The sequence below is a fragment of the Rhinolophus hipposideros genome (assembly GCF_964194185.1).
Source record: "Rhinolophus hipposideros genome assembly, chromosome: 8".
Classification (NCBI taxonomy): Eukaryota; Metazoa; Chordata; class Mammalia; order Chiroptera; family Rhinolophidae; genus Rhinolophus; species Rhinolophus hipposideros.
In genome coordinates, this window is record NC_138054.1 from 25,289,202 (window position 1) to 25,311,814 (window position 22,613).

At 39.5% G+C, this 22,613-nt stretch overlaps 2 protein-coding genes across 7 annotated transcripts in view; one reads left to right on the forward strand and one right to left on the reverse strand.

The window, feature by feature from the left end:
* BCAR3 (BCAR3 adaptor protein, NSP family member) overlaps positions 1 to 6,019 on the forward strand; it is a 184,311-nt gene extending 178,292 nt beyond the window's left edge. For all 4 annotated transcript variants that reach the window (XM_081056768.1, XM_081056767.1, XM_081056769.1 and 1 more), the window contains 3 exons: positions 1,040 to 1,151; positions 2,102 to 2,314; positions 5,398 to 6,019. In XM_081056768.1, coding sequence (XP_080912894.1) covers positions 1,040 to 1,151; positions 2,102 to 2,314; positions 5,398 to 5,576 — 504 coding nt within the window. In that variant the 3' untranslated portion in view covers positions 5,577 to 6,019. The remainder of the gene's footprint in view (positions 1 to 1,039; positions 1,152 to 2,101; positions 2,315 to 5,397) is intronic.
* A 9,573-nt stretch (positions 6,020 to 15,592) lies between these two features.
* Positions 15,593 to 22,613, reverse strand: part of FNBP1L (formin binding protein 1 like) — a 100,332-nt gene continuing 93,311 nt past the window's right edge. For 2 of the 3 annotated variants that reach the window (XM_081057095.1, XM_081057093.1), the window contains 3 exons: positions 20,786 to 20,934; positions 19,162 to 19,320; positions 15,593 to 17,854 (listed from right to left, as the gene is read on the reverse strand). In XM_081057095.1, the coding sequence (XP_080913221.1) occupies positions 17,847 to 17,854; positions 19,162 to 19,320; positions 20,786 to 20,934 (316 nt within the window). In that variant the 3' untranslated portion in view covers positions 15,593 to 17,846. Of the gene's footprint in view, positions 17,855 to 18,791; positions 19,321 to 20,785; positions 20,935 to 22,613 lie in introns of those variants that run through there. The other variant, XM_081057094.1, reaches the window with a different exon arrangement.

A 22,613-nucleotide genomic window follows, 5' to 3' on the forward strand; every position in this document is an offset into this window, starting at 1 on the left:
CGCTTAGAGACCAATGAAATGAATCTCAGGTCTGCCATTTACCAGCTGTGAAACCTTGAGCAAGTTACCTAATCGCTCCTGTTTTTTGATCTGTAAAGTGAGGCCAAAGTACCTGCTTTTTTGGGCATTGTGAGGATCTAATGAAATTTCTCAAATACCTGACTCAGAGTTGGCTCTCATTCCCTAAACGTTAGTGCCCTTCCTCCTGTCCTGGTTTCACGCAGAAAACTTCATACAGGTTGGCTTGCTGATCTGATGGTGTGAGTGGGGGACCATTTGTCTTAGGGCAGTAAGTCAGTGTTGGTGTTGACTAAATTATTCCGAAAGAAGCGTAAAGGAATGAGTAGTGGCATCGTATGGCCGAGGCAATATGATGTCTCAGACATTACTACTTATGAGGAACTTTAAAATGCGGTACCTTATTCCTACAGCCTCTCATCAATACACCTCTGTGGAGGCAGCTGGCAACTCCTCAAAATTTAAAATACATGTACTCTTTTAAGAGTTCCACTTCCGGAAATTTGTCCTCCAAATATTTTCACACAATGTACACGTTTGTAAAATCTTTACAAGGTAATTTTGTTACAGAAAAATATGTTTAACCCTCTTATCTGTAGGAGTCTGGTTCAACTACGGTTTATCCATAAACTGGAACATAATGCAGAAGTTTAACAAAATAAGGCTGTTCTGTGTTATTTTATGTGTTACTTATATGGAATGATTTCCATGCAAAGAACAGGAAAATATGTGTAATATGACATGCACTTATTTATTTTTAAGGAGTGTGGTGTGTGTGTGTCTGTCTGTACACACACACACACACACAGTAACTGATGAGAGGGGTTGTTCCTGGGATGGACCATTACATCGCAGAATAAGGTGGGGGTGGGGGATTAACTTTTCTCTGTACACTCCTTTCAACTGCTTTCACTTTTTTTTTTTTTTTACCAAGTGCATTTATCATCTATTCCAAAACATAAGCAAAAAGGTAGTTTTCAAAAGAGCCTTTTCCAAAACGATAACAACTTTCTTTCTTCAGATTACAAGGTTAGAAAAAACGTGGACTGCCCTGAGGCACCAGTACACCCAAACCGCCATCCTCTACGAAAAACAGCTGAAGCCATTCAGCAAAGTCCTGCATGAAGGCCGAGGTGAGTGCAGACTCAGTGAAGCTGGCCTGGGGCTGCCCTGCTGGTGTCTGTAAGGCCAATAGATTGTATCTGTTCTGGTTTGATCAAAGCATGTATGTAGCACGGCATATTATGAGGCCCTGAGTTATCTGCAGGACGGTTGACCGGTAAATGAAGGTTTTTATCAGAGGACAGCATTCCTTGTAGAAGGTCTGAAGTTGCTAAAAAAGCAGACATGGGCTACCAGTCACCTCATTCTGTGCTTAGCCTTTCAAAAATATGCAACCAAGTAATATTAGTTATAGTCACCATGCTGTATGTTACAGCCCATGATTTATCCATTTTATAACTGGAAATTTGTACCTTTTGATCCCTTTCACCCATTTCACCCACCCCCCACCTTAGGCAACCACCAATCTGTTCTCTGTATGTATGAGCTCAGGAATTTTTGTTTGTTTTTCTGGATTCCACATATAAGTGAGAGCATATGTGACTGACTTATTTCACTTCGCATAATGCCCTCATCTTTTGTGGTTCCATACACATTTTAGGATTGTTGGTTTTTAAAGGTAGACATTTTGGAGGCTTGTCTGTCAGACACAGGTCTTAGAAGTTGAGGTGCCCAACGTGGGTTTCAGACTCTTTGTTCCTCAGGAAGAAGCTCCGGGTTTTGAGTTCCCTCCAGACTGTGGGTCGTTGTACCAGGCTTGGGGTTTATGGGGAGACTGTGTTCCAGCCTCTCATATCCACTTCAGTGGGCCTTCTCTCATTGGCCCAATGCATAGGAGCTGCTCAGACAGCTTTTAGTTTTTCTCAGCGGAAGTTGTTCCGTATTTAAGTGCAGGTTCAGTGTGCCCGTGGGAGGAGCTGAGCCTAGGATCCTCCTACATGGCCTTATCTTGAGCTGGAACTCTCTATGCTTAACTTTGAAAACTAAGATGATATAGAAAACTTTACCCCTTGTTTTTCAGAGTCCACGTGTGTCCCCCCAAACAATATATCTGTGCCACTGCTGATGCCTCTTGTAACCTTAATGGAACGCCAGGCTGTCACTTATGAAGGAACTGACATGTGGGAAAAAAATGAAGAAAGTTGTGAGATTGTGATGAACCACTTGGCAACAGCCCGACTCATGGCACAGGCTGCAGACAGTTACCGGATGAATGCCGAGAGGATCTTGGAAGGTGAGAGCTGTTTTTTATTTGCTGCTGTCTATTCTGCTTAGTGATTGGAGTGAAGGAATAGAAGAGCATGGATGTTCTCAATTAGAAAAAGACCAAGCAAGAAACATTAAGGCATGGGAATTCCATTTCCTATATGATTGATCATAATTCCTAAATGACTTAAGGATCTTGTTTCTCCCTTCTTTGTGGGTATTATGTGGTGTCATTGGTATAGAATAAACAGAGAGAAAGGGTCACGAATTGGTCAGCTTGCCTATTAGTACCTCTAATAATTTCTATTAGAAAACATGATGGGCCAACATGAGGAGTTCTATTTGACTTCATTGATCGGCATTCCTATTTTTCCCCAGTCACACTGGGACGTGAGCTCCCCTGCTCTGAGCATCCGAGGGTCTAACACAAGCAAAGGCACTGAAAGAACTTGGGGAAAAGACCAAACCACAAGTATTTTGATTTGGACGAGTGTAAAGTGTGTCTTAAGGAATGGCCAACTAGGCTGAAGAAGTAGGTAGACACAGGTGGGAAGGCCTTCCACGTAGGCTGTGGCTGAGGAAGTGCCAGTGAAGGGTTTTAAGCATGGACGGATTTATGTTTTAAACCTGGCATCTGCACATAGGGAGGGTGGAGGGCTGACAGCTTGTAGGCAGAAAGGCCATTCAGGAAGCAAGGGCAAGAATGAGAGCTTGAGCAAGGCAGTTACCAGGGATGACTATTTTTAATTCCTCACTATGTAATTTTTAATATTCTTCAAGGGCCCAGTGTGATCCGCAAGGTTAAGGACTGTATGGGGCAAGAGAAGCCAATTATATACCCTAAAACAAAGCTGTTGTTTCAAAACCCGAATTTAGGACTAAACAATTTGCACTGTCTGCTGTAGACATATAAGCATCACATACCTCTTTCATTTTATTTTCCTAAAAGGTCTCCAAGGTTAGCAGTGAAGAACTCAAACAATAAAAGCACATAATTCAATTTACCAGATATCAGCGTGTCTGCTTCTACAAAGCCAACAAATACATTACACTGGATGTTGCTTAAGCCTATGAGTATGTAATAGGATGGGTTTTGGATAAAACTGCTGTAAGCTGTTCTACAGCAAATCACTTTCAAGGTGTCTGATGGTAGCTCTCAGCTGATCCTGCTACAGGTTCATATAGCAAGTTCCCACCTGCTAGAAGCGACTGTGAACCCAGTAAGGGTAGAGTTTTGCTCACCATCATATCCCCAGCCCCCAGCCCAGGGTAGGCACTCAAAGCATATTAACTGAATGAATAGAAATTGTCATCTGGTCACTGGTTGGTTATCTGTCAAAGGTATTCTGGCATCACATGGATGGATGGACTAAAAGCCTTCTATTATCCTCTCCACCACCAAGATCCTATGGTCTAGAAGGTGGAAATATATTTCATGACAGAGCAGGCTACTCCTGCAATAATCAAGGATGAGAACCATATGCCTCTATGACCCTTTGGCCAAAGCTTTCCTGCTCTAATAGAGCTGACTGAGCATCCTTGGACTTAAGTAGAGCAGATGTTCTCTCTTCTAGAAGAGAGGATTGAGAAACAGGCCCACACATATGGCTATCAATTGACTTTTGACAAAACTGTCAAGGTAATTCATTGGTTAAAGTACAGTCTTTCAGCAAATGGTGCTGAACTACTGAGTATTATATGCAAAAAAACCCTTGATCTTTACTTCGTACCATACACAATAATTAATCCAAAATGGATCACAAAGTCATAATATAAGAGTAAATAAAAGTAAGTATAAAGCTCCTATAAGAAAACATAGACGTTTCTCGTGCCTGTGGATTAGGCAAAGATTTCTTAGGACAAAAAGCTTGAACCATAACAGAAAACACTGATAAATCAAAATTAAAAATTTTGCTCTTCAAGACACCGTTAAGAAAGTGAAAAGGCAAGCCAAAGACTAGAACATATTTGGCAAACATATATCTGATGAAGAACTTTTATCTAGTATAAAGGATTCTTAGAACTCAATGAGAAGACAAACAAGATTTGAACAGACAAATGATCTGAATAGACACTACACAAATGAAGATATAGGAATGACAAGTAACTACATGGGAAGGCATTCGAAACAGTAGTCATTAGGGAAATGGAAATTTCAGCCACAATGAGACACCCCACACACTATCTAGAATGACAATACTGAGTCAGTAGCATGTGGAGAAAATCTTCGTATGTTGCTGATGAGAATACAAAATGGTAGCGCCGTTTTAGAGTTTGACAGTTTCTTTAAAAGTAAACATATTTATGATATGTCCCAGTAATTCCACTCCTAGAGAAATGAAAACGCATGTCCACATGAAACTTATACACAAATGTCCACATTATTCATAATAGCCAGAAACCGGAAACAATCCAAATGCCCACCAGGTGGTGAATAAACAAAATGTGGTATGGCCATATAACTGAATACTACTCAGCAATAAAAAGGAATTAATTATCGATAACATGCAACAATATGGAATAAGCTGAAATACATCATACTAAGCCAGATGCCAAAAGTCCGTATTATATCATTTTATTTATATCAAGTTTCTAGAAAAGGGAAAACAATAGCAACAGAAAGCAGATTACTGGTTGGTTGGGGTCTGGGGTAGGAGCAGGGATTGACTGCAAAGTGGTACTAGGGAGCTTTCTAGAGGATAGAAGTGTAGCTATAAATTTACTGTTATAAACCAAACTGTGAAGCTAAAATGGGTGAATCATAGTATGTCAATCACCCATCAATAAAGTTGTTAAAAAAAAAAAACAACAAGGTACTTTGAATACCCCTTAGAGCACTACGACCCAGAGTGGTGTGTGCACACCAAGTTTATTCTATCATGTTTTAGTGAACTTGTTTGTGATTCCTTCTCTGGAGGTGCTCAGGTCCTTGAGTGTGGGCCTTTGCCCTCCTTCATAGAGAGCAGGTCCTACACTTTTCCTTCGGGTCATTATTTAAAGTCCTGAGAGATGTTCATTTTGATCTTACTTGAAACAAGCAAATTTTCAGTCTATTTTCAACACTATATTTTAGGCAGAACTGAAATAACTTTTTTGTTTTATTTATATTAGGTTTTCAACCAGATGAAGAAATGAGTGAAATCTTCAAGACTGAATTTCAAATGCGATTGCTTTGGGGCAGCAAAGGTGCACAAGTCAATCAGACAGAGAGATACGAGAAATTCAACCAGATTTTAACTGCCCTGTCACGTAAACTGGAACCTCCTCCTGTAAAGCAGGCAGAGCTTTGATAAATCTCCAGAAAACTTAGGATGTTATTTCAAGGTTCCCCAATTTCTTCTTTGGAAAAGCTTATTTGATAAAGTGATAATGTGCAAACCTGACAATATACAAGGTTTTAGTATCCACAGGATATTAAACATGTAGATTGTACAGAGCACACTTATTTATGAATTGTTTAAAATTACTACTGATTTTTAAATGAATGATAATTTATTAAGGTAACTATTGCTAATGTTGATCAGCAAATTTAAGAGAAGACCTAGCTATGCTGACTGGTTGCTTTCTATTACCGAGGCTTTTGACCATTTTAGTTTTAATTCCACGTCAGAAATTGTAAATAGAAAAGTTTAAAAGCATGAAACATTTCAAAAGGTATCAGTTGTATGATATTCTTCAACTAAATATTAAAAATGTAAATAGTCATATGAAAATATATCTTTTTGTGAAACAATTGTATCAAGTCTCTTTAATATTAAACCATCATAGGATAACAATTATACTTCTTACCATCCTGGGGCACCCTCTCCCCTCGTCTTGATGTGATTCCAATCGCAACCCAAGGGGATTTTTCAAGCTAACTTGATAAACTTTTCCTAAATCTTACATAGCTAGGAATAGTCAAGATCATCCTAGGAAAGTAAGATGGGGAGAGAGGGAATCTGATCTCCCAGATATAGAAGTTCATTATTAAACTATGGTAATTAGGAAAGTGTCATTAGAAGTTTGATATATGACAGAAGTAATATTGCCAATCAAAAGGGGAAAGGATGACCTTTTAAATAAATAATTCTCGAACAACTGGTTAAGCAAATGAAAGGGGGAGAAATGGTTCCTTACCTCATCATACACCAACATCTAGACGAATTAAGACCCTGCATATGAAAGGCAAAAGCATAACACTCTCAGAAAAAAATACAGAATATCGTTTTTACTTTGAATCAAGGAAGAATTTCTTAAACTAGACAAAAAAAGCATTAAATATGAAAGATTTATCAATCTCCATGAAAATGAACTGATATTCATTAAACCATTATCATAGATAAATTGAAAGAACTGACGATGACATTAGCAACGCATAAAGCTGACAAGAGATGAGTGTGATAGGCAAGGCAGCCTCCAAGATGGGCCCCGAAGTTCCCTGCCACTTGGTGTTCACACCCTATGTTCTCCCACATCGTACCAAGGATGGTCTGAATCACCAAGTGCACAGAGCAGCAGTAATGGCATGGCACATCTGAGATGACGTTATAAAAAGATGATAGCTTCCATCTTAGTTTTTACTCTCTTGGGTCACTCACTGGAGGAAGCAAGATGCCATGTCATGAGCATCCCCATGAAGAGGTACACGTGGCAAGAAACAATCACATGAATCATCTCCTGTAGTCCCACAGCAGCCTAGCCAACTGTCCCCTCATGTCTTTCCTTAAGGAAAGAAGAGTCTGTGAGACTGTGCCTTTCTGGGACTCTGTTCCATCCTTGTGTTTACACCTTATGTCTCTCTGTCTGGTCCCCAAAAGATGATTTGCAGCCAAAGGCAGGTAAGAGATCTCACGGGAGATACAACCTAAGCCAGGTGGAACCAAGTGGGGACCCCCAATGAGCTGCCTTAGAAAAATATGGGAAGGGGCCTTGCCGCCCCTTCCCCATGCCTGGGAAAGTCTATTGCCGGCTCTGGCTTTTCCCTCGCCAGGGAGGTCTCATGTTTGTGAGAGAAGTCATGAGGACAACAAAGATCAGTTCTCTGCACTTATCGCAACAGAACTGTTACAATATGAGAGACTTGACCCTGAGAGGGTACATACCTTAATTAAGACATCATGGGACCTTGTGCTTCGGCTGTTTACAGACAAAGGGTGATTGGAATAAACGTTTTTCTGCTGTGATGTATGAGTCTCACAGACCGTGTAAGAAACAATGTTACTTTCTTGTATACCTATCAATAAAAACCTTCAGTCAGCCTTATTCTGGGCTCCAGTCCTCTGAGACTGAGAGACCCCTGGCCTTCTGAGAGATTTAACTGCATTAAGTCTCTGTTTGTTTTTTTCTTAAAAACTTAACCCAAACCGCCCCTTCTCGCACCCTCACTGCCCTTGTTGTGCTGGATGCGACACTCCAGCCCCAGTAGAGCCTTGAGATGATTGCAATCTTGTCCAACATCTTGACTACAACCTCCTGAGAAACTCTGAGCCGGCTATGTTACATTGCAAGAGATAATGAATACAATTAGCATCCTCAGTACGTAAAGAACTCTCATGAATGACTATGGCAAGACAACCAACCAAAGAAAAAAATGGGCAAAAGCTATAAAGAGGCTTTCCAAAGAAGAGGAAACAAAAATGGTACATGTGAAAAGATGTTCAACTTCATTAATAATCAGGGAAAAGCAACTTAAGACCACAGTGAAATGCTATTTTACACCCAATGAATGGACAAAACCTGAAAAGTCTGACTCCTAAGTGTTGGCCAAGATACGGAGCATCTACAACTCTTAGGTGTGTAAAAATGTTACAATCACTTTGAGGGAAAATGTAATACTACCTTTTTAAACTGAAGATAAATATAACCTACAACCTAGCAATTCCACTCCTAGGTACAGATCTTAGAGAAATGCTTGTGTCTGTAAACATGCACGTGGATGAGCACTGTTTATAAAGCTGAGCCTTGAACAACACAGGGTTAGGAGACCAAGCTCCTCCCCACCACAGTCAAAAACTTGAGTATAACTTTTGACTCCCCACAAACTTAACTACTAACCTGCTGTTGACCGGAAGCCTTACCAGTAACATAAAGAGTCAATTAACACATATTTTGTATGTTCTACGTATTATATACTGTACTATTATAAAAAAATAAGCTAGAGAAGAAAATGTTATTATGAAAATCATAAACTACACTTACAGTACTGTATCGGGAACTGTTAAGTTTACGTCATCTGTTTACAAGATGAATCATCTGTCAGTGCCGACCAATAGTCTTATATGATACAAAACACTGTAGATGTGATACGTATTACTAATTCTACACCTGAAAAATAAAAACAATGTGAAAAAGAAATTCATATTTATTTAAATATAATGATCCATGCATTAATAAAGCAGCAGCAATATGCTTGCTTTATGGTAACCTAGTGTAATCAATATTATTGCATCACAGTAAACTAGCCTATACACTAATGAATAAATCATAAAATTTTTATAGTATACAGTATTACAGTCAATTCATAATATGGTATTGAAAACATTACTTTTTAAAAAACCACTTACCTGTGATGATAGGCTGACATACAGTATCTCCAATTACAAGTCATACTGTACTGCAATTCTTTACAAGCAAACTCATAAAACAGGAAGAAATCTAACACATTATTAACTCTATATTAAATATCACTCACCTTATGCTTATGCAAGAATAGGCTTTCTACTTCCATACACATATTGCACATGACGTTCTACACGATGAATACTATGGTGATGACACAAAAATGTGTTCATACAGTTCTTGCTGTAGTTATTAGATTTTCACACAAAGACACATACACAACATATTTATTAACTGTACAGCATGATGATTATTGAGTTCATTAAGTGAAACTGGATCATCATCAAGGTTCATCCTCATTGTCTTCACACTGAGTAGGCTGAGGAGGAAGAGGGGTTGATCTTGCTGTCCCAGGGACGCAGAGGAAGAGATGGAGGAGGTGGCAGGGGAGGTGAGAGGCTGGCACACTTGATGCAACTTTATGGAAATACATCGTAATTTCTGATTTTTTTGCTTTCTCATTTCTTTTTCTTTCTTTTTTTTAAAATTGTTGTCCTTTCAATCTTAGTTGTGGAGGGCACAGCTCAGCTCCAGGTCCAGTTGCCGTTGCCATTGCTAGTTGCAGAGGGCGAGCCCACCATCCCTTGCAGGAGTCAAACTGGCAACCTTGTGGTTGAGAGAATGCGCTCCAACCAACTGAGCCATCCGGGAGCTCAGCGGCAGCTTAGGTCAAGGTGCTATGTTCAATCTTAGTTGAAGGGGCGCAGCCCACCATCCCTTGTGGGACTCGAGGAGTTGAACCGGCAACCTTGTGGTTGAGAGCCCACTGGCCCATGTGGGAATCGAACCGGCAGCCTTCGGAGCTTGGAGCACGGAGCTCTAACCGCCTGAGCCACCGGGCCGGCCCCTGCTTTCTCATTTCTCTCAAAATGTTTCTGTACGGTGCTAATCCCTTTTCTACCATTTACTTTAGTTACAGTGGCCTTATCATTGAAGGGTCCATGTAGTAAGAGAAGTCAAAAGTAGTCTTGGATACTGGAGCCCTTCCGCCAGATTGTCTAACGTCAATTTGTTTTCTGGCACTGCTTCTTCTACGTCTTCTTTACCATCTGCCACTGACTGGATTAGAAGCACTCATCTCCATTAAGTCGTCTTCTGTGCATTCCTGTGGTGTGGTGTCTATTAGCTCCTGACTTTCAAGATCCTTATCCTGAAACCCTTCACACACACACACCACGTTTTTTAGCTATATTCACAATCTCATTCATGATTTCCTTAATTGGCTGTCGTAAATCTTGTGAAGTCATGCACAACATCTGGACAGCTTTATCCAGCAGGGATTTATTGTTTGGGGCTTGATGACTTTCACAGCTTTTCTGTAACAATGGCGGCATCTTCAATGGTGTAATCCCTCCAGACTTTCATGATGTCCTATCAGGGTTCTCTTCCATAGTATTGACAATCTTTTCCATAGAGTAACATGTATGACGAACCTGAAAGGTCCTTATGACTTCCTGATCTAGAGGCTAAACAGACACATTATGCTTGAGGGCAAGTAGACCACTTTGACACGTTCTGTGTGGAACTCATGGAGTTGAGTGGCCAGGAGCACTGCCCAATATCAAAAGAACTTTCAAAGGCTGTCCCTTACTTGGACAGTACTTCCTGACTTCGGGGACAAAGCATTGATGGAACCAATCCATGAGGGTTCTCGTTGTCCAGGCCTTGTACAACCAAAAGACCGCCCCCTGGTGTTTATCTTTCCCCTTCAAGGCTCCGGGTTTACCAGCTTTAGAGATAAGGGCAGTCTTGATCATAAACCCAGCTGCATTTGCACAAAAAGGTAGTTAGCCTAACCCTTCCTGCCCTTAAATCCTGGTGCTTGCTTCTCTTACTTACTAACAAATGTCTTTGCGGCTCTCCTCTCCCCCCACCCACCCCACCACACCTCACACACACTTTCATCTGCATTAGAAACCTGTTCAGACAGCTATCCTTTCTCCTTAATGATTTTCTTAAAGGCATCCAAGAACTCTGCTGCCTCTTTGTCAACAAATGTTGCTTCTCCTATTATCTTGACATTTTTAAAGGCAAACCTCTTTCTCAAGTGATCAAACCATCCCTTGCTGGCATTAAATTCTTCAGCCTTAGATCCATCACTTTCCTTTTGCCTCGTCATAAAATGACCACTTTTCTCAAATCATATTAGTGTCTATAGATATGAATAGCAATCTTGTACCCACATAAAGGCTGTATTTTTCAATACCAGATAAAAAGGTATTTCGTAAACAGTGCAAGGTTTTCATGCCTGCTGGTGTAGCTCCAGCAATGGCTTCACGAATTTCCTTTTCTTGACAATGGTCTTCACGCTGGACTCATTTATCTTGATATGGCAGGTAACCATAGCTGCAGACCTCAATCTATAGTACATATTAAGCAATTCAACTTTTTCTTGTAATGTCATGACTTTTCCTTGCTTTTGGGGAGCACTTCCGGTATCATTACTGGCACTCAGTGTGGGTCCCCTGGTGTTATCCATGGTTTATGTTAGTGCACTAAACACAATTAAAAAATACACAAGAACTGTGAGATCACTTATAACTGAGAAACGAAATTTCCTGGGGGAGTCGAACTGCTCATGTGGAGACGACTAGCGTCACATGGTGTTTTAAGCAGTTGCAACACTTGAGCTCATCGCAAAAGCAACAGGAGGTGGCTACGACATGATTACAGTAGCACAGTATTGCTACAGTTAATTTTCTGCAGTCATGATTTAATACTGCATCTTTACATTTCTCTCAACTATGAGTGGTGGCACACAGTCTGTATTTGCATGCGTAAGTTGTGATAAATCTTAACTTTTTATAATAAATCTGTGTGTATTTTATGGTACTAAATGAAACATAGACTAGTAACTTCATATACTTTATGCATTCATGACTTATATTTTTCTTAAAGTTTAAAAATATTCTTAGGCTACACAATTTATCTGGTTTTCTTTTTCACATTGCAGCTTATCTCCAAAAAAATTTCCAATACAGTTATTGAAAAAAAATCCACTTGTAAGTGGACTCAGGCAGTTCAAGTCCAGCTTGTTCAAGGGTCAACTGTACTAGCAAAACTCAGGAAATCATCCAAATGTCCAACAGGAGGATGGACATATAAATGTGTACATTTATATAATGGAACACTATACACAGTAAAATGAACTATGCATTAACATGGATAAATCTTAAAACAATGTTGAGTGAAAAAACAAGTCTCAGAAGATACCAGGCAATATTCAAATTATTTAACCAGTGGAATGTTAGTAAGTTAATATATAAATCAGACGAATAAATTAGTAGGTAAATCAATGTGCAAATCAAGTAAATAATCCCTTTTACATAAACTACATAATAAAACCGTTTATCAAGTGATGAAAGTAGCACAAGTAATTCATCAATCACTAATAATTTCCAAATCATTTGTTTAAAGAGTTGGCTTGGCCTAGTTTTTTGTTTGACATGGCTGTCACCAGGTAAACGACAGCCCCATGATTTGACATAGGGCTGCAAAACCTTCCAATGACTTCCCCTTTCGATTGAGTCATTAATTTACTAACGTCAGGTCTGGCACTTGAAGAGAGGAGACACGCAGCTGATCCGCAACTCACCTCACTGAGCAGCATAGTACCATCTGGGTGCCGGCTCTGTGCCAGGAGCCAGTGGTAGGAGCTCTCAGCTAGCATGGAGAAAAGGGGTTTGGGTGGGTGGGGGAGCAAGCTGGGTGTTTGGATGATCAGGGTTGCCAGAGCTGGGAGCTTGTGTTTTCTGTCTAGTTCCACATTCAGGACTGTGTCCCCGACATTGGCCAACCAGGGAACAATTAAGGACCAGTTGGATGCCATTTATAATGCAGGACAAAGACAGAAGGGGAAAGTGGGGAGAATAAAAACAAACTGGGCAAGTCTGCCAAAGGCTTCCGCTGGCCCTAAGACCAAGCAGCTGGGTCTGTCTAGGCAAGTGAAGGGAAAGGCGGACTTGCAGAGGTGAAGAGGACAAATGTGGAGACCAGCCAAGGGAAGACGGGGGAGAACAAGGCAGGAGTTGTGCCATCACTTGCTCGAGAGCACACACTTCTGGGTATTAAACCAAGTCCTGGGAGAGCCCCTCCCCTCACACCTCTTCAGTGCACAAGACAAGCCAACCTCCACCACAAAATTAGTTGCAAAATAAAACTTTAAAAAACCAGGGCCATTACTACACCATGAAGGACTATGGCCTCAAACACCTGTATCTACCCACACTGCCTTCCAGTTGCCCAGCTGCTACCAGAGCTTAGATGTGCCTTCTACTCTTGAGCAAGATGAGACATTTGTTTGAAGGATGAACAGAGTCTTCCTCAGCTTGGTTGACCATGTCCCTCTCTCACTCAAGAACTTATGAAACCAGAGATTCCCCAACACCTGAAAAAATAGTGAATCTTCAACTCTGTCCCCGGTGCTCAAACAAGAAGTGCATCACAGGGCGTCATGTGTGGTTTCTTAGATAAATCATATGTACTGGAACATATATGATTAACCAGTTTTACAACTTTTCAGAATTACTGTTTGACAACCAGTATGGAAATATTTTAGTATTTTAGCATTAACTATGGCTGTATCAGTGAGAACTGACTGCATATCCGCCCTGCTTCTACAGAGTATAACACTATCTTTACAGAGCTCAAAAACATGGGAAGTTAATCAGGTTTAGGAAAAAATACCCGTTGTGGTGAAACTAAGGAAAGCAATGAAGATTAAAATTCAGGATAATGGTTATTCTTGAAGAAGAGGGAGATGATAATTTTCTATTTTTTAAGGTAGGTGATAGATTTATGTTTATTTTATTATGGTTCTTAATACACATAAAATTTCCAGAGTACGTTCTCCTCGGGGCGGACATTCTGGGTTTACTGAATTGGCTTGTTGCAAGCTCCCATTCTCTACAACAACGCTACCATCTTCCTCACAAAAATGAGTAAGAAATCTTGTCATATACTAAAATTGTGCTGAAATCATGACAATTGTGTCTGTAGAGTTCCCCATTTGCACCTAAAGTAAGGAATGAGGCTAATTTGATGTGACTAAAATTCTTAGGGCCTAAGTCAGTTGCCCATTACATTTACTCCTAAATGCCAACAAAATTACCCAGTGCTTTTAAGAGTTGTTGAACTTCCCAGAATTTACTCTTGAAAATTTTTATTTCCCCCATCCCCCAACCTTTGGGCACCTCTTATATTTTTTATAGTTTCTTAGGTTACTGACAGTGACTATACACAGGAATATACAATCCTGGTATATGAGCTCATTGAAACAGGTTTGGTGTTTCTTTAGCATTTTTCACCTACACTAATACCTTCCTAGCAAAGAATTTCTATCCTTTTCAACAAGTCTGGAGATACTTTTCCTTTTGTTAATATCGTTACAGAGTGTTACCTTTCCCTATCAAGTAGGGAAACTTCCCTGATCTTAGTTCAGTTAGTAAAAGCCCTTTTCATTGTTTGTTGTTGTTGACACTGTTTTCCTGATATTTTGTTTCGTGTGTGTCCCTACTTCTAAGCTTGGCATGGATCCCTAAATTTTCATCTCAACAATTACAATCCCTCATTGTTTTAGGATCAACGCTGAGTTTTATTCCCTTTTGGGGTTTCTAAAAGTAACTAGTAATAGCTTCCTCTCTGCCCTTTTAAAAAGCTGAATCTTCTGCAATAAGACTTCCTAAAATGACAGCTATTACACTAATTATGGCAAACATTCTCTTTCCATGCTTTGAAATGCCAGGAAGACAAGGATCCTTTTTCTGACTGATCAGAAAAGTAAACAGAAGCACCGGAAATGCTGACCAGTGTGTGGCTCAGTGAGCCGTGTGGTATAGGGACAGTTTTTAGGGCATGCAGAGGACGAGACAGCGCAAAAAGAAAGGCTGTGCAACACGGTTACTGTGGAGCAAAGCCCTAAAATATCCAAATTATTACACTCAACTGAAACTCACTCTAAATGCCGAACTCTTTTTTTTTACTTTAGGAAAGCTTAAGGGAAGCTAAAACTAGAATAAAATTTCCAAAATGCTGTGTAAAAATGGTTGCCTAACACAGATGCTTCCACTTATGTAACTTGTCATCTACTTTGTGTTATCTGGAATTTAGCACATTCAAGAACAAAATTTCCAGAGCCCGTGAATAAGTTATCTACCTGGCAAGAGACTTGGCGGATGTGATGAAATAAAGGACCTAGAGGTGCAGAGATTACCTCGGAATCCCCTGGGAGCCTTAATGTGATCACAGGGTCCTTAAAATTGGATGAGGGAGGCAAGAGGGAGGGTCAGAGAAAGGAATGTGACGATGGGAACAGGTGGGCGACAGGTAGCGCGAGAAGGACTTGCCCCGCCACTGCTGGCTTGGAGATGGAGGAAGGAACCTACACTGAAGGATGTGGGGACCTGCAGATGCTGGAAAAGGTGAGGAAATGGATACAGCCCTGGAGCCTCGGGAAAACGCAGCCCCGCAGACAGCGTCACTTCTGCCCCGGGGACCCGTGTCAGACTTCCAAGTTACAGACCTGGGTGATCACACATGTGCGCTGCTCTGAGCATGAAGTTGGTGGGAATTTGTTACAGGAGCACTGGGAAATTAGAAAAATGGAAAGATGCAGGACAATACGGAATGCTAATTGTTTTTAAGGAAAAAAATCATTACATCTCTTTAGTTCACATAGCAATGAGATAACACACTTGACACCTTGACTGACCATGAAAAGATTTTTTTTATTCCATGAAAATATTCTCAACAGAGAACACTATCTTAAACAAAGCATTTACCATTAAGAAATCAACATGTGCACAAAAAGAGTAAAAATCACTGAAAAATTAAAGATTTCTTTTGGACAATTCACATGTTCAAAATTTTAAGAATGATTTAAACTGTGGAAGTACAAATGTCTTCCCTATTAAAATAACCCATATACAGGTTGCACTATTCCACGTGAAGGAACTTGCCTCCTACGGAAGCAAATCCTGCTTTTAGAAAAACAAACAGTAGCTTGAAAAGAACAGTTAGTCCTCACAAGACAACCTTAAACTTTGCCCTCTGTGGCTGCTAGCCAACAAAACACAAGCACTTCAGGCTTTGTACAGAAGACAAACACAGCCATATCACATTTCCTCCTCATGGCTAACCTTTAAAATACAAACTGCACTAGGATTCAAAACTACTTCATGTAGCCTGTCAGTATTGAATAATGTCACATTATATAAATAACCCTGTAACGAGATTCAAAATCTAAACTTTATAGTTTACTAGCCTCAAAAGTAATACACTATACGTCAGCTGTGTAACGGGGGCAGACTTGATTTTATGAAGGCATTAACTTTCACACAATTGTCATTTAGCTTTAGTATAACTGGCAGTACGATTCAAATAACACTGGGAAAAAATGATTAAAGCAGTCACACAGCTTCTAAAATATTGCTTAAAATCCAACAATACACAGACCATTTCACGTTCTCTTTCTTCCCTCAAAACAGTAAAGAACCAAATTAATGAAGCTTCCGTTCGTACGAACAGCCCCCCCCACCCCCACCCACCTCCCTATTAAAACACCACTAAGAAATTAGTTAAGATACAAGTTATTAACAGAACCACAAATGCGAGGCAGGACAACATGAGCAACAGGGCACTAACGACAATTATATTTACAACTATAAACACACAGAAATTCCCATTTTACAAGTAAAAGTGCACATAGATCATTACAAAGTTTCACTAAATTTTATCTCGTTCAAACAAAAGCATCACTTGGAAACAGACTATCATTGTAATAATAAAACGAGGACATGGTAACCCCAATTAAAAGATAATGGGGGGGAGAGGTCCATAAAACTTCTCATAAAAACACTAAGTAGAATGGACTCGAACATGTCTTTAGTTTGATGCATAAATTAGAAGATGCACCATCAAACGTGGTAGAGCTCTAACCGCCACCTACCGAGGCTCCGCGGGCAGCTGCAGCAGCCCTGCCGAGTGAAAGGAGGTCGCACTGAGCTGACACCTAAAGCCCTTGTGGGACACTGCAGTGGTAGTGTTGGCAATCAACAGATTTAGGCACTCTAGTTTAAGGCAGCGTTTGAATGGAAGCAGCTGACTTCTGACAATAGTCCTTTGTCTTGAGGTGGTGAGTATCTTCTATGTTTATTATGCCAGGATTTCAGTGCTGACTATAGATTCTTCCCAGACTGAGGTGCTGAAGATGGATCACGTTTCAAAGAGTTCTTTCAACTGGGCTGTAGGCTAGAGCAGAGATGTTTTCTTTTTCTTATCATAAATACTTCAGGTTCACAAACTACGTCTTCATAATGCCACAACTGGAATGTGTTGCAGTGGGGAAGTTATAGCAGCATACACAAACACTAGGATGGAAACATTAGTGCTGGACATGTTTGACAAAGGGACTTGCACTACAAATGTAAAACAAAACAGAGGCTTTGACAAGAACAAGGAATTAGAAAGACATGCCTGAAAAATCTAGCCCGATCACTCTAGACATGCAACAGGATGTTACCCAAGCACAGAGGGGCACAGGCAGACACTGACAAACGGCAAGGATTCTCACAGACGATGGGTCTAAAAGCCAATTAAAACAGAGCTGGGATGGAGACGATCCTGGGGACAGCCAAATGGAAGACACACTTAATGACAGCTCTGCATTCTTTCTGATTTGGACATCAGTAAAATAAATGGAAAAAGTTAGCCATTGTTGGCTTTCTTCCCCGTCATGTAAATAACTGTGAAAAGGGAATTTAAGGACTGGTATTACAATGATTTTTTAAAACAATGTATGGAAATGCTAATGAAGTTAGTAAAAAATAATCATGTTTGCATGCACTCATGCAACTTGCTTCTCTCACTCTCTCTTTGAGCCTGACAACTCTAATACCCTCCCCCCCAAAAGCAGCTGCATGTAACCTCCTTCAACATCTTGCCCATTTCCTCAGAAACCCTCTTCAGGAACCTGCAGTCCAGGAGGAAAAAGAAAAGAACAATTACTGAAGACCTTTGGTAAGCCCAAAAGGGGTGTTCAGTTTCAAGTGTCCATCCCAAATGTCTCTACAATCATTCTATAGTTAGCTATTGAAAACACCAGAAAAATTTGCAACGCGAGCAAAATTAAAAACCAATCTCTGAGCTGCTTCTTCACTTCACTTCCCCACATAACTATATCTGCACAATCCTTGATCGTACAGTGCTACCAGTAAATGTTTCCTGAAATTAACTGGAAAAAACCAATCTATCCTAATTGATGATTCAGCTACAATGAGGAAATGCCCTAAATGGTGGTAGAGAGATATCTTCCTCCAATCCAGTCAAAAGTTGTTTTTCTTTTCAAAGTATAATGTGCCAGTACATCTCTTCCATTCAAGATTTCCTTTCTATCTTAGTCTATTTAGAACCTATTTTCCTGTGTATAATAATTAAATGCTAAATAACCACTAAAGTGATATTCCCCAAGACATGTCTAAGATAAAAAAATACAAGTATTAGATTAATTTAGAAGGAAGCTTATACATTACTGAAAATTACTGGTAAGCCTGAAAATATTTTCAGGTCTCAAAAGAAAGCCATTTTATTCACGTAAAAGCTAGACCAGGTTGATTTATTTTGCAGGTCTCTTGCTTTGCTTACTACTAAAATAGATTTTGTGCCAGGTACTTATTTTCTTCTTTTAGGAAAACCAAAGTTAAGAACAGGGAGGAAAATGAAAATGGTTATATTCCTTTTTATCCAATTAGCCAACTATTACTTTTCTTCTTGGAAACTAGCTAAATTCAAACTCCTATACCACACCACTCTTTTGGGAATCAGCTTTCAGAGCGGTTTTACTTATTTCAATTCACTATAGTCATTGTGTTTTCTGCAGCCGTGTGTGTGTGTGTGTGGGGGGGGGGGTGGTGGGGAGCGGTAGGGCTGGGGAGCTTTTATCTGGATTCCTGCCTAATAGATCAAATTCTATGATTAATAAGGCAGAAAAACACAAATCCTTCACACAGACTTAAGCAGAACATAAAGCAAAAGGCATCAATTTAGCTTCACACCAATATCATTCACATGGTAAAGCATCAAGAAGAACAGTTTCTTGCAGTAATATTCACATCTCCAAGATCAAGCCTATATTCAGCTCACATAGTGAACAATAAATCTTGGATGCTCTTTAAGTTTTCTTATGCTTCCCCACCCATTGAATGTTTCCATTTTCTGTTACCGTCCCTATGCCATACATGTCACAAGCTGCCTGGTTAGTTTAGATGTAAGTTACTGCACCTTTACTGTTTTTCTCTAGAGTTACATCTATGTATGATGTGGGAACGTAGCCTTCTTCACCGTTCTGTCTCCGAGCTCTTGTCCATCCATCACCTTTGTCCTCCTCAATAATGTATAGAACTTCACCTTCTTTCATTGCCAGCGTACCTTCATTATGTCCTAGATGAGTTTTCAAAGTACAAGCATAATTTAAGCAGAGCAATAATTACAAATAAAAGTTACAAATACAACACACAAAATACCATGAAACCCTACTCGATTTCAACGTGCCTAGACCTATGGGCCCACTGACTGTTATTAGCGACATCTCTACGATGCTTTGTAGCTTACCCAACATTTTCAGACACATTATCCCATTTGAGTTGCAATAACCCTGGCATTAATATCACCCTCAAGTAACAGATGAAGTATCTGAGCCACAGTGACATTTTATGATTTGAAAGGCTACTCTAACTCCTATTTTGCTACTCCAACTCCTTCCCAAATTTGAATGTTGTTATCATCTAGAAAATTCATGAGCAATGGATCAGGGAAATAGTAATAAAACAGTGAAAGGGTAGGCAAAAAAGAAGGAAAGAATGTTGTTTGAAGAGAGAACAAAGAAAAGGCTTCTGCCTGGTGATGGTAGAAGCAAAATGGTTATAGCACAAAGTTCCTTCAAGACCTCATCAGCCTCAGGGCTCTCTTTCTTCCCAATCCTCAACCACTCCTAACCTGTTTAGCAGTAACAATTTGCACAAGTGAATCTTCATTTAACATATGCTAAATTCCTTCCCTACTCTCTACATTACATTATAACAAGATCTTATTTAATATTATTTTTCTTAGAATGGGAAGTAACTAAAGACTTTACTCAATTTTAAAACCAGTACAATAGATGGGTGGGGAAGGGCCTTAAATCACATACCATTTTACCACAACTTATTTGTAAAGGTGTTACTATGCTCCTGTGTGAGTTGAGGAAAAGGATTTTTCATAGTCCAAGAGAGGGCAGGGAAACTAAATATCTGCAGAAGAGGGCCACAATAACTCCCTCCCCTCACAAGGTTTGCCAACCAACTATCACAGAGGAAAAGATGGCATAGTCAGAGGCTATCACATTCTCTCCTTCCCTCACCTGAAACGGGCCGACAAAGTCAGGATACGGTAATGGTACTCAGTTATGCCATTTGCCTTGTACCTATCTCCGAATGTTAGCAAGTTACGAGGAAGAGGAAAAGCATGAAGTGACATCTATCAGCCTTCCACTTCTTGGGTTGGGCTATATGCTCAAGCTGCTTCAACTTTGATGAGTATGTGTAGCATTAGTAAGATCTCTGGAGAAAATTCTCTATCAACCAAAGTTGATAATTAAATAATAATCTGTATTAGAATACTGAAAACATAGGTAAATCTATTTCAACTTCATGTATGGAAGGAAAATCTCTACATTTGTAATATAGTTAAAACAAAAATATTCATACTAACAAACTAGGATTATAATTTTCTGACAATGTATTACTTAGCAAAAGGCATCTAAAGTGCGAAAGACACTAAAAAGTAAAAGACACTAAAGTGCATGATTCTTGTACGTAGACTTTAAGGAACCAATGTCATTAAATATAATAAATTAGGAAAATCATACCGTCAAAAGGGTAAATAGCTTTGCAGTGTCCAATAGCAGGCAAAGGATCGTCATCTTCAAATTCATCATCAAACTCACTGTGGTGACCATGCTGTTGGGGTGGCCCACGGACTTCTTGGTTTGCATCATCAGTGTAACTTCCCTCGGGACTATAAAACAGAAAAGTATCAAGTATCACAAACAGGGGAATTCTTTATAATATCTACAAGCTGATCTTGAATATATATATATATATATATATATAATATATCTTCTAAAATAAAATGCTTCTTTGTTGAATTTCCTGAAATTAAAAAACTGAAAAACTACAACGTTTTAGACACTTAACACATATCCAGTAAATATGTCTCACTATCACCAGGTCCAGAGGGAAAATGTAAAGATGTAGTGTATGCTTGTCTTTCATCATCCTGGATTCATCACCCCCTCTTTTGGCAAGAGAACCCTAAAATTCCTTCGGGGACCCACCCAGACCCATGTTCAATTCACAGACTTCAGGTAGAGTTGTTCTGTCCTAGCTCCAGAGGGCCCATCTTAGCACGGCACTTGTATGGCCAGAGGGAAGAGTTCCTGGGATCACCATATGAAGCCTTTTAAAACGAAGCCAACATAGTGGAAGGTAGAACTCTGAGATAGAGAGAAACTGAGTCCTGAGGATATAATTTGAGCTCCTAGATCAAGCTCTCCCTGAAGCCAGCATATAGAATCCCTTTTTAGTTTAAGCCAATATGGGGAGAATAATGCATTGTCACTGAAAACCAAAAGACTACTAGCAAAGTTAATTTCCAACTAATTATGTTAACTGGGAAATTAGTAACTGAGAAAATCCAAAAGAGTAGGTAATCCAAAGGCATTTTTTTCTAAAAAATTTTAAAAAATCAAACAAAAAAATGTTAATTTTGCTAAAGAATCAAATGACTGAATAAGATTTTAATAATGGGAAAATCTACATGGTTAGATTTAGCATCACTTTCTGTATGCTTAGAAGCCATGTTCTTAAATAACACAAACCAAAGAAATTAGATTATTTTAGTCTAAGTGTTACCTAGTAACAGAAAAACAGTATACTTTGGGGTATCTTCTGATATACTAAAGATATGCACACTTTCAAAAAGTGATAACGGAGAGGAAAGAAGAGGGGAAGGAGGAACTAACATTTGTTAAGAACATACTATTACTAGGTATTTTACTACCGGGTGCTTTATATGCATTACTGTTTCATTTTATTACCAATAACCCTGTATGATGGTTATTTCTATCTCCATTTTATATTCTAGGAAACTGAGACTCAGGGAGCATTAAAAATGAACTTGTTTAAATTACACTGTAATTAAGCAGTAAGCCAAGATCTCTCAAATACTTCTCTAAGATTAATCCTAATTTGTTATTATAAAAAAGAAAAAGACATATATTACACAGAGGGGGAAATGTTACAAATGGTCTGAAAACATGGAAACTTAGCAAAATGCCTTTTGAAAGCTCTGGTTCAAACTAACCATATACATTTTTTTTTTCTTCACAGAACTTTGAGCAAGTTGACAGTTATGTTTTTCTTTGGCATTAGCTACCCAACGCCACCAAAACTTTGAGGGAACGTCCCAGGCCTGAGGAGCCTCTGCCTCCAGACTATAGCTCCAAGACTTTTCTAGGTTCCCACCTCTGTTTTTGGGTGCAAGACAAACTAAAACTGAGCAGCAATATGAAATTTCGTACTTCACCTGTAGTTATTGTAAAGAAACACAAAATTGTTTAGGTTCCAAACACTGATTAAAAGACAAACTTGTTAAATGAGGGAGGAAGAAAAAACGTTATATGAAGTTTAGCACAA